The 16,436-nt window shown below is 40.5% G+C and overlaps 3 gene segments (V, D, J or C); all 3 read left to right on the forward strand.

Moving 5' to 3' along the window:
* The first annotated feature begins 1,530 nt into the window (after positions 1-1,530).
* On the forward strand, positions 1,531-2,185 carry LOC111233222. The segment is given in 2 exon segments: positions 1,531-1,731; positions 1,839-2,185. Coding segments are annotated over 2 exon segments (423 nt in total).
* A 2,663-nt stretch (positions 2,186-4,848) lies between these two features.
* Positions 4,849-5,506, forward strand: LOC111233221. The segment is given in 2 exon segments: positions 4,849-5,034; positions 5,142-5,506. Coding segments are annotated over 2 exon segments (423 nt in total).
* Positions 5,507-8,626: 3,120 nt separating this feature from the next.
* LOC111233224 lies at positions 8,627-9,257 on the forward strand. The segment is given in 2 exon segments: positions 8,627-8,818; positions 8,926-9,257. Coding segments are annotated over 2 exon segments (423 nt in total).
* Positions 9,258-16,436: the final 7,179 nt, after the last annotated feature.

Raw genomic sequence — 16,436 nt, forward strand, 5'->3', positions numbered from 1 at the left:
GAATGTTCATGTTTATAACAACAACCATTATTTAGCCTGGTACCAACAGAGAGATGAAGAAAAACCTAAACTGCTTATTTACCATGCTACCACTCGAGCATCAGGGATTCCAGGTCGTTTTACAGGCAGTGGATCAAACTCTGACTTCACTCTGACCATCAGTGGAGTCCAGACTGAAGATGCAGCAGTTTACTACTGTCAGAGTTATCACTATATCAACAGTCAGCATGTGTTCACACAGTGAAAAAGCGTCGTACAAAAACCTCCCTCAGTCAGACTGAACAGAAACTGAACTGACACAGTTCACTGAGGACACACACACACACACACACACACACACACACACCCTGTTTCATTATTTGTGAGGATCGTCATTACCGTGACCTCAATCATCACAAGAGAATGCCTAACCCTAAAACCGAGTCATACGTCTCAAACCGTCACTTAAACTCTCAACAACATTCAATTTTTCAGACATCACAAGTATGGTAAAATGTGTTAACATGACGCCACACATTCCCTAACCCCTTAACCTTACGCTAGCCTTCACAGATAAATGTCTAACGCCGACTTAATTCAAACCACAACCCTAAAACCAAGTCTTGGTCCTCACAAAGCACATTGAAGCTGAAGATCGGCCCAAATATCCTCACAAGTCTAACACGTCCTCACAACGACGAAATGTCCTGAACTGCTTGTGGAGATTAAACATCTTTTTTAACTCTACATTTTTAGCATTCATGTTCCCTCCTTTCACAGATTAGAAACTTTCTCATCAAAATCATTAAAGTCTTGAGTTTACATGACTTTAGTTTTCAGAGGAAACAAACAAAAACATTAAATAATCTGACCACCATCAAATGTTCTTCATCATCGTTTAACAAAATGAGTTCCAACTACATTGGAAACAATATATAACACAATAAAAGAAGTATAGAGTCTTTGAACATTTTCATAGAGGAATCTTACATGTAAAGTTTAATTGAAAAAAGTGAATCTTCATTAATTTAAAATAAAATTGTAAATTTAAAAAGTCATAATTAAAATAGAATAGAAGTTTGATCTTTTCTACAGTTGGACTTAAACTTCAGCACGACAGGAATGTGTAAAGAAATTTTAGCAAAGCTGCTCTGGTTCTCCTCCATGATGAAGGAGGAGAAATAAAAACATAAATACTGAGAGTCTTACAAATAAAACGAGATCATTTCATCTGCTGCAAATATTTAGGAACTGAATTTAAAAAAATATTGTAATCTTTCGTCTGCTGGCTTAAAAAGTGACAATAACACAGGAAAACAATTTTAAAATATGTAATTTTTCCATATTTATTCATTTGAAAGGCAAAGCAACCTTTTCCTGCAATTAATTAAAATACAAGAAAAGACAATCAGAATAAAAGTTACTCAAACACATAAAACCTTAACCACACTAAAATAAGTATTAACACTTCCTGATCAATACTCTGATCAGCTGATTGATCCATTGATAAACAGCATGATCAGAGTGATCCAAGTCCCTGCTGGAGTCAGTCAGAGCATTTCCATAGAGAGCCACTTTGCATCAGCAGCACCATGCTCCAGTGCTCTGGGAGAGTTTATAGTCCTGAGAGTTGAAGACTGGATGACTGACAGCTGTCCTTCATGACAACAGAAGACACAGAAATCCTCCTCATCAGAAACATGACTTTGGTCTCCGTCCTCATCTGGACTCTCCTCTGCTGCTGCTTCACAGGTAAAGTCCAGAGAATCAAACTCCTCTCCTCTATCAACATCCGTCCCTCTGAAATGAAGCCGACAAAACCATGACGCTGCTTTATGTTTCTGTCTCTGTGTCCTCAGAGTCCAGAGGACAGGTCACAGTGACTCAGTCTGGAGCAGTGAGCTCTGCTCTGGGAGGCTCCGTCACCATCAACTGTAGAACCAGTCAGGATGTTTATGTTTATAGCAACTACCATTTGTTAGCCTGGTACCAACAGAGAGATGGAGAAAAACCTAAACTCCTTATTTACTTTGCTACCACTCGAGCATCAGGGATTCCAGTTCGTTTTACAGGCAGTGGATCAAACTCTGACTTCACTCTGACCATCAGTGGAGTCCAGACTGAAGATGCAGCAGTTTACTACTGTCAGAGTCAACACTATATCAACAGTCAGCATGTGTTCACACAGTGAAAAAGCGTCGTACAAAAACCTCCCTCAGTCAGACTGAACAGAAACTGTACTGACTGCTGCAGCTGGAAGCTACTGCAGAGACTGATACAGTTCACTGAGGACACACACACATACACACACACACACACACACACACAACACACCACACAAACCCCCCACACAAACACACACACCACACACACACACACACACACACACACACTTGTACTTCTATCTTTGCGAGGACACTAATTGATATAATGCATTCCCTAACCCTAACCATCAGAACTAACCCTAAAACCGAGCCAACATTCACCTTCAACTGTATTAATCTGTGTATAAAGTTTCACTGACATCAGTATCTTTTTGATCCATGATGTATCTTATTATACACTGGTTCCCCTGTCTCTTCCATCATGATCTATACCAACCACTCAAGACCATTCACATTCTACTATTCATCACAACATAATCTTCTTCCCAACTCCCAGCCTCAAACCTGATCAGTAATCAAAGCAGGTCTTCTGGATACACTCACTGTTTTATATGGACAACATAGTTTAAACAGTCTGAAATACAGATGTTAAAATGTCATTCCTCTGACTATTTCTGACACTTCTTCTCCACATTGCTTTGAACTAAAAAAAAATCCATGACAAATGGACAAACTCAATCTGCTGAGGAAGATCATGTTATTTAATCCAAAGCTCCAGAACAGCTGGAGTGGACTTTTGTTGAAATAGTTTTCAACATGAACGAGACGTTGTTCAAGTGCAACGTGAAGACCTTCAGAAACCTCACGTTGCTGCTCACAGCTGTTGCTACATGAACTTGAGACAAAAAAATCTGTCCAGCTGTGACTGAAGATGACTTCCATGTGTTGTAGAAAAAAAGTCCAGGTCTGGGCCAGAGTTTCAGTCTAGACCTCTTCACAAACACTTTCTACAAAACTGCACTTTTACTGGAGTCAGAAAAGATTCAAAATAGAAGTCACTGGATATGATCAGAGTCCAATCCAATAGAATATATTCTTTCACAAGAACAAAAGTGAAATCAGATCCAGATCTGAACTGAAGACAGAGAGCCTGTGCATCATCATGTATAGTTCCTCTTTACCTATCAACACCTTGGGAACAATGGTGTTCAGCCCCATGTGGACCCTCCCCAAACCAGGCATGCCAGGGCATAGTAGTAGTGCCAGGTGTCCAGAAGCCTCCTATCTATCCCCAACCTAGGTCTCCTGTCTATCCTCAAAGTCTCCTGTCTACCCTAAAGCTAAGGCTCCTATCTATCCTCAACCTGGGCCTCGCTACAGCTGCTACTCCAACACCATTGCTCTCAGGGCCCTTCAGACCATTTCTTTTATTTTATTCCCTCCAGCTTCCGTTCTATAACAATCCTACTTCAGCAAAGGCTGGTTCACATACAAATCTAACCTCAGTTGTGAATATAGCTATTTCATTGGATTAATGTCAGTTTAACAGTCAGTATATTTATAATGCATAGTATATTTTAGTGAAAACTTCTGTCCCAGAGGTTGGTGGAGTATTTAAAAACTGCACTCACGTACAAGTACTGTTACTTTGTAAAAACAAGCACTCAGGTGAAAGTAGTCATCAGAGTAACTACTTGAGTTTGAGAACCAAAGTAATGACTGAAGAAACAACTTCAGCATCAAGCAATTTAATAAGAAAACATACCAGCACACCACCGTCTTTAGCTTTTCTTTTCTTTGATGTGGATATGACTGACATCAGCTCTCCCAGGTCCCCGCCTTAGCCTGCCTGTGTGGCAAAGAGACTGAACCCAATGCCAATGACATCCACATTTTCAGTGGGTGTTGGACTCCGTCAAGGCTGATCTTTGTTTCTGATGCTGTTTGTGACAGTGGACAGGATCTCAAGACACAGCAGGAGTGATGAGAGTGTCCGGTTTGGGAACCTCAGAATTGCATCTCTTCTCTTTGCAGACGATGTGGTTCTGTTGGCTTCATGAGACGGTGACCTTCAGCACTCGGGCAGATTGCAGGCGAGTGTGAAGCGGCCGAGATTAAAGTCAGCACCTTCAAGTCTGAGACCATGGTCCTCTGCTAGAAGACAGGATTGGGGGTTAGTAAAGGAGTTTAATCGGGGTCTTGTTCATGACTGATGGTGAAATGGAGCGCGAGAACAGAGTCATGAGGGGCGTGGCCTAGTGGAGTAGCAGCAGACCTGGGATCAGCAGATCCTCAGCCTCTTACTGGAATGTGCATGAGTGCATGAAGCAGTAAGTGAAAGCAACATAATGAATGTGTTGGCTGCATTAAAACTACTCCAACATGTAACAGATCTGTAAGTCGTTACCACCCACTTCTACTCACCACCATGAAATGAATTTATCTGCAGATGAGAATCAACAAAATATTGTGATACCATTATTTTCTCCTCTTTTAGCCCAGAATCTGATCAGGAACTAAAGCAGGTTTTCTGGCAACTACCATCTAATTTAAAATACACAGAGTTAAGATGTCCATCACACACACCTGTAATCTCAGCATAGTATTGGTTCTACTCTCTTTACAATGTACTGATCAGATCACTGGTCATGCTTACACCATTACCGTTGGCATTTTTTTCTTTCACGTGAATCATTTTACATGTAACACTGTGTCAGCAACAAACAACCAAGTCCCTGCTGGAGTCAGTCAGAGCATTTCCATAGAGAGCCACTTTGCATCAGCAGCACCATGCTCCAGTGCTCTGGGAGAGTTTATAGTCCTGAGAGTTGAAGACTGGATGACTGACAGCTGTCCTTCATGACAACAGAAGACACAGAAATCCTCCTCATCAGAAACATGACTTTGGTCTCCGTCCTCATCTGGACTCTCCTCTGCTGCTGCTTCACAGGTAAAGTCCAGAGAATCAAACTCCTCTCCTCTATCAACATCCGTCCCTCTGAAATGAAGCCGACAAAACCATGACGCTGCTTTATGTTTCTGTCTCTGTGTCCTCAGAGTCCAGAGGACAGGTCACAGTGACTCAGTCTGGAGCAGTGAGCTCTGCTCTGGGAGGCTCCGTCACCATCAGCTGTAGAACCAGTCAGGATGTTTATGTTTATAACAACAACCAGTATTTACACTGGTACCAACAGAGAGATGGAGAAAAACCTAAACTCCTTATTTACTTTGCTACCACTCGAGCATCAGGGATTCCAGTTCGTTTTACAGGCAGTGGATCAAACTCTGACTTCACTCTGACCATCAGTGGAGTCCAGACTGAAGATGCAGCAGTTTACTACTGTCAGAGTCAACACTATATCAACAGTCAGCATGTGTTCACACAGTGAAAAAGCGTCGTACAAAAACCTCCCTCAGTCAGACTGAACAGAAACTGAACTGACACAGTTCACTGAGGACACACACACACACACACACACACACACACACACACACACACACACACACACACTTGTACTTCTATCTTTGCGAGGACACTAATTGATATAATGCATTCCCTAACCCTAACCATCAGAACTAACCCCAAAACCAAGTCAACTTCACCTTCAACTGTATTAATCTGTTTATAAAGTTTAACTAGACATCAGTATCTTTTTGATCCATGATGCATCTTATTATACGCTGGTCCCCTGGTCTCTTCCATCATGATCTATACCAACCACTCAAGACCATTCACATTCTACTATTCATCACAACATAATCTTCTTCCCAACTCCCAGCCTCAAACCTGATCAGTAATCAAAGCAGGTCTTCTGGATACACTCACTGTTTTATATTGACAACATAGTTTAAACAGTCTGAAATACAGATGTTAAAATGTCATTCCTCTGACTATTTCTGACACTTCTTCTCCACATTGCTTTGAACTAAAAAAAATTCCATGACAAATGGACAAACTCAATCTGCTGAGGAAGATCATGTTATTTAATCCAAAGCTCCAGAACAGCTGGAGTGGACTTTTGTTGAAATAGTTTTCAACATGAACGAGACGTTGTTCAAGTGCAACGTGAAGACCTTCAGAAACCTCACGTTGCTGCTCACAGCTGTTGCTACATGAACTTGAGACAATAAGAAATCTGTCCAGCTGTGACTGAAGATGACTTCCATGTGTTGTAGAAAAAAAGTCCAGGTCTGGGCCAGAGTTTCAGTCTAGACCTCTTCACAAACACTTTCTACAAAACTGCACTTTTACTGGAGTCAGAAAAGATTCAAAATAGAAGTCACTGGATATGATCAGAGTCCAATCCAATAGAATATATTCTTTCACAAGAACAAAAGTGAAATCAGATCCAGATCTGAACTGAAGACAGAGAGCCTGTGCATCATCATGTATAGTTCCTCTTTACCTATCAACACCTTGGGAACAATGGTGTTCAGCCCCATGTGGACCCTCCCCAAACCAGGCATGCCAGGGCATAGTAGTAGTGCCAGGTGTCCAGAAGCCTCCTATCTATCCCCAACCTAGGTCTCCTGTCTATCCTCAAAGTCTCCTGTCTACCCTAAAGCTAAGGCTCCTATCTATCCTCAACCTGGGCCTCGCTACAGCTGCTACTCCAACACCATTGCTCTCAGGGCCCTTCAGACCATTTCTTTTATTTTATTCCCTCCAGCTTCCGTTCTATAACAATCCTACTTCAGCAAAGGCTGGTTCACATACAAATCTAACCTCAGTTCTGAATATAGCTATTTCATTGGATTAATGTCAGTTTAACATTCAGTATATTTATAATGCATAGTATATTTTAGTGAAAACTTCTGTCCCAGAGGTTGGTGGAGTATTTAAAAACTGCACTCACGTACAAGTACTGTTACTTTGTAAAAACAAGCACTCAGGTGAAAGTAGTCATCAGAGTAACTACTTGAGTTTGAGAACCAAAGTAATGACTGAAGAAACAACTTCAGCATCAAGCAATTTAATAAGAAAACATACCAGCACACCACCGTCTTTAGCTTTTCTTTTCTTTGATGTGGATATGACTGACATCAGCTCTCCCAGGTCCCCGCCTTAGCCTGCCTGTGTGGCAAAGAGACTGAACCCAATGCCAATGACATCCACATTTTCAGTGGGTGTTGGACTCCGTCAAGGCTGATCTTTGTTTCTGATGCTGTTTGTGACAGTGGACAGGATCTCAAGACACAGCAGGAGTGATGAGAGTGTCCGGTTTGGGAACCTCAGAATTGCATTTCTTCTCTTTGCAGATGATGTGGTTCTGTTGGCTTCATGAGACGGTGACCTTCAGCACTCGGACAGATTAATTTCACGACTGAGCAAGGACGTGAACCCAAATGCACGACTCAAGACCCACAAAGTACAAAATAAACAATCTTTTATTGATAAAGTAACAACACAAAATCACTCGTTCAGAGGAATCCAAAAAGGTAACAAAAGTAGCAACTCAAAATCACTCTCAAAGGAGGCAAAAACTACTAAGCAAAGTACAAACAAAAATCCCTCTTGATAGAGGAAAACAATTGCGTGACGGAAATAACAAGGCCAAAACAAGAACTCAAAAGAACCTGACATGACTTGGACTCAAGGTGAGGAATGGCTTGGCTCTCTGTATCCAAAAAGACGAACTAGCACAGGACAAAGGGAGACACAGACTCTAAATACACACAAGGTAAGGGGACACAGGTGGAGACAATCAGGGAGGGGCAGGCAATCAGACTGTCAGGAAAAACACTGGGGAAAGGAGCAAGTTATCTGAAATGAGAGGGAAGTAAGATTTCAAAATAAAACAGGAAGTCACGAGACAGCATGAAGACAGGACAACACAAAAGTAACTTCACATAATTTCTTGGACATGAAAATTACAGGTGAGTGTGAAGCGGCCCAGATTAAAGTCAGCACCTTCAAGTCTGAGACCATGGTCCTCTGCTAGAAGACAGGATTGGGGGTTAGTAAAGGAGTTTAATCGGGGTCTTGTTCATGACTGATGGTGAAATGGAGCGCGAGAACAGAGTCATGAGGGGCGTGGCCTAGTGGAGTAGCAGCAGACCTGGGATCAGCAGATCCTCAGCCTCTTACTGTAATGTGCATGAGTGCATGAAGCAGTAAGTGAAAGCAACATAATGAATGTGTTGGCTGCATTAAAACTACTCCAACATGTAACAGATCTGTAAGTCGTTACCACCCACTTCTACTCACCACCATGAAATGAATTTATCTGCAGATGAGAATCTACAAAATATTGTGATACCATTATTTTCTCCTCTTTTAGCCCAGAATCTGATCAGGAACTAAAGCAGGTTTTCTGGCAACTACCATCTAATTTAAAATACACAGAGTTAAGATGTCCATCACACACACCTGTAATCTCAGTATAGTATTGGTTCTACTCTCTTCACAATCTACTGATCAGATCACTGGTCATGCTTACACCATTAACGTTTTCATTTTTTCCTTTCACATGAATCATTTTACATGTAACACTGTGTCAGCAACAAACAACCAAGTCCCTGCTGGAGTCAGTCAGAGCATTTCCATAGAGAGCCACTTTGCATCAGCAGCACCATGCTCCAGTGCTCTGGGAGAGTTTATAGTCCTGAGAGTTGAAGACTGGATGACTGACAGCTGTCCTTCATGACAACAGAAGACACAGAAATCCTCCTCATCAGAAACATGACTTTGGTCTCCGTCCTCATCTGGACTCTCCTCTGCTGCTGCTTCACAGGTAAAGTCCAGAGAATCAAACTCCTCTCCTCTATCAACATCCGTCCCTCTGAAATGAAGCCGACAAAACCATGACGCTGCTTTATGTTTCTGTCTCTGTGTCCTCAGAGTCCAGAGGACAGGTCACAGTGACTCAGTCTGGAGCAGTGAGCTCTGCTCTGGGAGCCTCCGTCACCATCAGATGTAGTTTCAATCACAATGTTTATCTTTGGAGCAACCAATACCGTTTAGCCTGGTACCAACAGAAAGATGGACAACCTCCTAAACTGCTTATTTCCTATGCTACCACTCGAGCATCAGGGATTCCAGGTCGTTTTACAGGCAGTGGATCAAACTCTGACTTCACTCTGACCATCAGTGGAGTCCAGACTGAAGATGCAGCAGTTTACTACTGTCAGAGTTTTCACCGTGTGAACAGCAAAAATATGATCACACAGTGAAAAAACGTCGTACAAAAACCTCCCTCAGTCAGATAGAACACACACACACACACACAAACATACATTTGATTGATTAGATGACTGCTCTTCACGTCCTCTATCTGTAACAACAAACTGACTTACAACAGAGTCTTCAAAAAAATGTTCTCTATCTCCAAGAGACTTTGCACTTTTTTTAGGCCCTTTTCATTTTATTGAAGAATGAAAACAGTGCATAAAAAATAGAGACACAGTAGTTGTATACACAAACTAAATAAAAGTCACTAAAAATGTAGTTGTTTTGATGCTTTTTACCGCAGTTTCATCTTTTGTCCAGTGGGAGAGTTGCAAAGTTTTAAAGCCACAATCTTAAAGCCAAGTAATATTTATATTTAAAAACTGTATTTATGTAACACCAACAAGCTGTGATCATAGCAAAGCAGGACAGAATGATAAAGATACCATGAAGCACAGTGTTACCGCCCCCTGAATTTGCCTCCTTTCTAAAATACTCCCTTTTATATTTAGGGTGTTTCCTCATAACACCCCAAACATATTACATAAATTCTTGTAAATGTTGATTTGTCAATTGCATTGTGCATCATGGCTTGAAATTATTGAAATCAATAGACAACAATAGTGAAGATCTGCTAATATTTACTACTGCAATACTACTGCATTCAAAATTGAACTCAGCCTGCATATATTGGCTTACCTTCCTACATAGTATTGCTAATTCAGTTAGAAAAATGCAAATGGCTAAAGAATGTTTCCCTTATATTTAGTGATGCTCATAGTTCATTGTCATTAGTCCCTGAAAGCAAATAGACACATTAACTATTCATATAAAAACTGAATTTATTTTAAACCTGTGCTTGTAAAATGAAAACTTAGATCAGTACAGAGATATTTAACTGATACAGCCCACCTTAAAAAGTAAAATTAACTCTAGCATATATATTTCTGTCCCAAAAACAAACATGTTATGCCTGTTTTTATTTAACACATCAAAAGAACTCAACAATCATAATATTCAGGAACGATTGGCTCTCCGACCTCCACATGTGCATTGACTTTTATTGTGGAGACTCATAGGCTGTTTGCCTGGAGATTGGCTCACTTCTGAAAAGCTGCTAGGTAGCAAATGGCTTAGAGATACAAAGGTTTTGTGGTGAGAGGTGGCTGAGTTGTGATCCATGGCCTCTGTGAGTCGCTCCAGCCTCCTGCTCATGGACCACAGCAGGGAATGTGTATGGCTCTCCATCTGATGGAGGCTCCTCTCAAAGCTCAGCCTCATCTCCATCAGCTCCACCTGCAGTTTGTCAAACCAGGCATGCTGAATGTCCAAGAGCTGCCGATTATCCGGCCGTGTGTCCCTGTCCCTCTGTGTTAAGATGGTTTGTGAGAACGTGGTGGTATGTAGGGACATGAAGGTATCTGTGGATGTGGTTTTATATGGTGATGTGGTCATATGTGAGGACATGGTGGTGTATGGGGACGCGGTTGTTTGTTAGGACATGGTGGTATATGGGGCCATGGGGGTATGCAAAGACATAGTCACATGAGAAGTTCCTCACCTTCCTCCACTGGTAGTCCTTTGGGTGCCGCTGAAGCTAACAAGAACATTTGATCATTGTGTCAATATCATATCAGTATAAATTCTGATTTAGTGATTTTTTGGAATTTCAATTTAAAGCTGTTAAATAATAAATTAACCAGACAACTGTAAGTGTAAGTATCAACACAGTTATCAACTCAAAGTTAAATCTACTTTGATAGTTATGTTTTGGATAAAAGTTGAATCACACATATTGGTAGAATTAATTATTTGACTACTATAAAAGTTTTTTAATCTACTAGCTTTGAATAAGGGGTCACTCTGAAGAGTCAATAAAGATAGAGGTAAAGGTTTTTTTTAAAAAAAAGAACAAGAAATAATCTTTTCTTTACATAAATATATTTATATATTTACATTTATATATTTATGTAAGAAGATAAGAGGGAAGATAACGCACTGAAAATATTATAAACATTTAAATGGATATTGGATTGTTTGGGTGGGCGTCTTTTAAAAGTGTCTAAAACACTTTTTTTGTTGGCCCTATGCACAGCAGCACATCTCTCTGCTAGTGTGCTGTGTTCCCTGCTGGCTCTCCTAACTGGCAGCACGCTAATCCTAATCTACTGCAGATAATACATTCACTATGCAAGACTACCTCCTCGTCAAATAACCTGAAATATCCCATTAAGCAGATTTCACCAGTTTTAAATCTATATCTCATTGTTTTAATTATTTTTCCTAATACGTTTTGCTGTTGACCTGGCTTTTACCTAATATCTACAAGATTTTTTCTACATGATTTTTCTCTGAGGGAGTTTAGGTAATATTGTATATGTCATTACCAAAATACCTACCAGGTATAGCTGGAGGTTGTGTTGTCAGTACAGATGCAGGTGAAGGAACTGAAAAAAGGGACAGGAAATGATCTTAAGATTTCAGTTATTGAAACAGTGCAAACTAACTGTGGTAGTTTCCATCTGTAGTGCATCACATATGAATCCCATTTGTACCAAGCTGTCGCTGGAGTATCATTGTATCATAAATTGTTTGATGGTGACATCTTCTGGTCCAAAAGTATCATTGCAGATGTTTCAACAGGGCACACAAAGATCCCCACAGCAATGTGGTGAGTGAGCTGTTTTTATCAGACCGGACATTGTAGTATGTGGATACTTGTGTTGTACCAGCCATTACCAGTACCATCAGATAAAACTCTTGGTAAAACTCAAGAACTAAACTAGCTGTTAATGCAAACTGTAATGGAACCACAACAGAACAATCAAATTTTATACAGATAAAGTAACACTAAACATGCCTGAAAATCCTATTTAAAGCATATTTAACATCAAATTAACTAACACCTCTGGTTCTCTGGTTTAAAGTTTGATGTTTATAGCTTATCTAACCACATTTTTGTGTCAGTTCAGTCATGTCACATTGTACTGACACACCCTGGAGTACACTTGTATGTCACTTGAAAAGTTAAACCACTGGAGGTCAGATTTACAGCTTCTGTTGAGTTCATAAACTGTATAAATCTAGTAATTTACATATATGGTACTAAGGAATTGAAAATTGTATGCAAGCATTCTTACTTTAAATGTACGATATTTTATACTTTTCCACTGTTTTATTTCAAGTGTTGATCTATAAGAAGATATATTTATGGTTTTAAGAATCAAAAACCATCTCATTGCAGTTTTACATCTCCTCTCTCAGGCTTCTCTCTGGAGCTCTAGTAACAACAGGTGGGAAAGCCAATCACACAAGGGTTTGAACCTCTCTTCTGATTGGCTGACCAAATCAATCATTAAAATCATTGAGAAACCAAATCCTGCAAGGTGGGATGGTTGGCTGGGCTTGGGGTATGGCTGAGGGCAGTGACCTCTTTGTTGTGACATCACAAATTACAGAAGTCCTGATGGCTCATTTTAAGGCTCAGTTTCTGAATACAGGCTGTGTGCATTTCTCTGTGGACTGAGCGCTTTCATACTTTCGCAGTATTGATACAGAACCTAGACCTGCTTTGTAATCAAAAAAAGACATGGAAATGTGCCTTAATACTATATGGGACCTTTAAAGTATCTGAACTTTAAGTATCTATCATTATTTAAAACCACTGCTACAGATGACGTACTCACAGATGACAGTGAGGTGGAGAGGAGCGCTCCTCTCCACCTCCAGATGGTTGCCAGCAGTGCAGTAGATAGGACCAACCAGGTCTGAGGCCTGAATACCACAGATAGTCAGCGTACTGGATGTGGCTTCCTGCAGGATAGAAAATGAATAGAAGATAAATTGGCCAAATGATCAGGAAAATGAATAAATAAATTCTGATGTGATCAAAATGCACATGAAGTCTCACCTCTTTAATGGTGAATCGTGTTTTGTCTGCCACGATGGTATTGGTGCCATTGGCCCAGGAGAATCTGATGAATGAGCCCTTGGCAGAGCAAGTGAGAACCACAGTGCTGTTAAACTCTACTGTCTCAGACATGTCAGTCCTGATGGTCTATTTTAAGACCAGCTCTGCAGATAGAAACAAGGTAACTTGACTGGTGAGGTGGGGCTGAATGGTTCACTGCATGACACCAACATTTCCAAGGTTAGTGACTCCTCTTCTATACATAAACTCATTTTTGCTGTACTAAAACTGTATCATACCTTGTGGTGTAACTATTGGTTTACAGTAAAAAATAATAAGGAGGTCAGAACACACCCTTGTGAGAACCAGTGCAAGCTGCTTGTGTAATGACAAGACTAGACAAGCCTTGTTCAGCCGGGCGATGAACAGAGGCTGTGGGGAACAACATCAGATACAGAAACTTTTGACACATGACCTCCTGTGTATAATTGCTAATTGCCCTTCTTTATATGTAGGCTCCAAAAGATATTCCCTAAATATTTAAAGTGAACGTCAAAAGGGCAACATAGGACATGTTCCAAGGGTAATGTGGCGTGAAATGTGCATGTGCCAGATTTATAGATGCATTACAGATAGTTGAGTTGTACCTTTATAGAACTACAGATTCTTAATGATTCTTTCTTTTTAAGAAACCCTGGATCAGGATCCAGAACCAATAGCTAATTTGTTGTTGCAGGACTCCATCAACATCTTGATAACTAATAGTCAAACAGGTCTGAGAGTGAACAGTCAGGCTAGCAGCGCAGTGGTGCGTTGAAGTAAATGTTAGCGTTAGCATGCCATCAGTTTGTTATGTAGATAATGTTTACCATGTTCATCATCTCAGTTGAGAGTGTTAGTAAAGTGAAGGGAAAACCAAAGTCATTAGGATTCATCATCTGGGAACCATGAATGTCTGTACAAAATCTTTCATCAATCCATCCAGTAGATGTTGAGATATTCACTGGAAAAGTGAAAACTTTGACCTCCTGGTGGCACTAGAGAAAAGATCAGGGGGCCACCAAAGCTAATAGGATTCATCCTCTACATACCATGTATGCTGCATCAAATTTTATGGGCAACCCATCCAACAGTATTGAGATATTTCAGTCTGCACCAAGGCAGTGACCAACTGACTGAAATCGCCATCCCTAGAGTCCTGCAGCTAGCACAACTGACAACGAGACTGAATACACAGCCTCCCAGGTGGAGGTAAAACACAACAGCTCACCCAAGAAGTCTGAGATTGGTCTCTCCAGTCTTCACCCTTTTGGCGGTAAAGATGTTGACATAATAATTCCCGTTGTCCTTTGCCGCCAGAGACCCCAGTGTCGAGAACCCGCTGGTTTGGCTCGCCATCACTCTACCCTGGTAACCCTCGAACACAATGCTCTCACATTCTCTGTTCCCAGTGACGACGCAAATGAGCTCAGTCCCGTTATTGAAAAACCAGGCTATGGCATCAAACTCCTCTTTGGGATCAATCAGGGTTTTGAAAGTTACATTTTTCCCCGAGACTGCAGCCACTGGACCTTCAGTCAGTGCGTACCATTCAAAGCATCCTAAAATAAAGAACACCGGCTTTCAGGTTTTGGAAAATGAGTCAAATTCTACTCTGTACTGGTCTGTTATTAATTGACTCTCACTGATTGATTTGGGTCCCATATTTACTTTCCTTCTAAGCTCTGGTTTGGTTTCCATCTCCTGCTTAGCTGCTAGATGCTCTACTATGTTCACCAGCAAGTGACTAATTTATCTTTTCAGAAATAACCATGGTAGCATAATAATACCCCCTGTCCTTTGCCTCTATTCAAGAAACCATTGGTCCGGTTTACCAGCATTCGCCCCAGGTAACCTTCAGCCACTGTCTCCCCTGTTGGCGTCACAGTGACAATGGGTACAAGCTCACTCCTGCGGTTGAAAGACCAGACAAGGGTGATAAAGTCATCCTTGAGCTCAACCAGGGTTTGGAAAGTGATTTTTTTTCTCAGAGCTTCCTCCACTGGAGCCTCCAGCAGAATATCCTGTGGAGCATCCTGAAAGAAAGAACAGGGTCTGAGGGGAAAATTATTTTTGCTGATGGTGTCTCTAATGGCATCTGGAGGTTTCAGTCTTGATTCCAGGCTTACACAGAACCAAAAGTGAAATAATAATCTGATAAGAACATTGGATATGTGCCAGCAAAACCGAAACTAACTGACAACTATTTTCTTGTGACTTTAAATTCTTTTCTAATTCCCACAAAATATATAATTCACTTCATTATCAGTAAACAAATTACAGAGACCAGCAAAAGAAGAAACAAAACTTTACATAAAGCAGCTGTACAATTGAAAAGTGAGTGAATAAAAGTGTTATTTTTTACCAATAATGTAGATCAGACACAGAATAGACTTCATCATGAGCAGATCCACTGTGGACAACTTGTACCTTTCACCACAACCCTCTTCTTTTAGCAAGACACACCCAGGAAAGGTGAGCACACACACAAAGACATACTCACAGACACACATGCTTAATATAGCCTAAAAATATTCCATGTATAACACTTGATCTCACTTGATCTCATTTATTATCATTTATTGTCGTTCAGTTCACAACGCCCAACATGGGTGTGTTTTGGTGAAAGAAGATCCTGGGAACATTTCAAGTGGCGATGGTGATAAAAAAAAATAAATAAAAAAACAAGGAAATAAAGGTGAATAAGAGTGAAGTCCAAAAGCTGACGTTTCCTGCATGGAGTTTGGTTTGACTTTGACTAAAGACTTTTGACTGAATGGCTCATCCTGCTGTTCATGCATGATGAATTTAAATGGGGTTTTCTCTCATAATGGAGTGTAAACAACTACACAAGAAGAGTTGTATCCAAATCCATATGGTATATTCATGAGAGAGATCCTGTAAAATCTCAAAAAAAGTCAGTCCACATACTGTTGTCTCACAATACACTGCCTCGAAACTGAGGCTGTCCTCACATCAGCAAAATATAGAATAAATTGCAGGTTGTAATGAGACATGTCTCTAAATATCTTGAAAAACAAGTAAGTATAAAATGTTCTTTGCAACATTTGGTTGGTATAGTTAAGCTCTAAAGTCACAGTTTGATTGACATGTGAAGTTATTGCATCACATCACAAAAACTGTGCACTTGAAATGTGCACAATATATTTATTGCTTTATTGTGTGTGTAAATCTGTATGTGTGTATGTGTGTATGTATGTTTATGTTTGTGTGT

Source organism: Seriola dumerili, unplaced genomic scaffold, assembly GCF_002260705.1.
Source record: "Seriola dumerili isolate Sdu_G_001 unplaced genomic scaffold, Sdu_1.0 BDQW01000381.1, whole genome shotgun sequence".
NCBI lineage: Eukaryota > Metazoa > Chordata > Actinopteri > Carangiformes > Carangidae > Seriola > Seriola dumerili.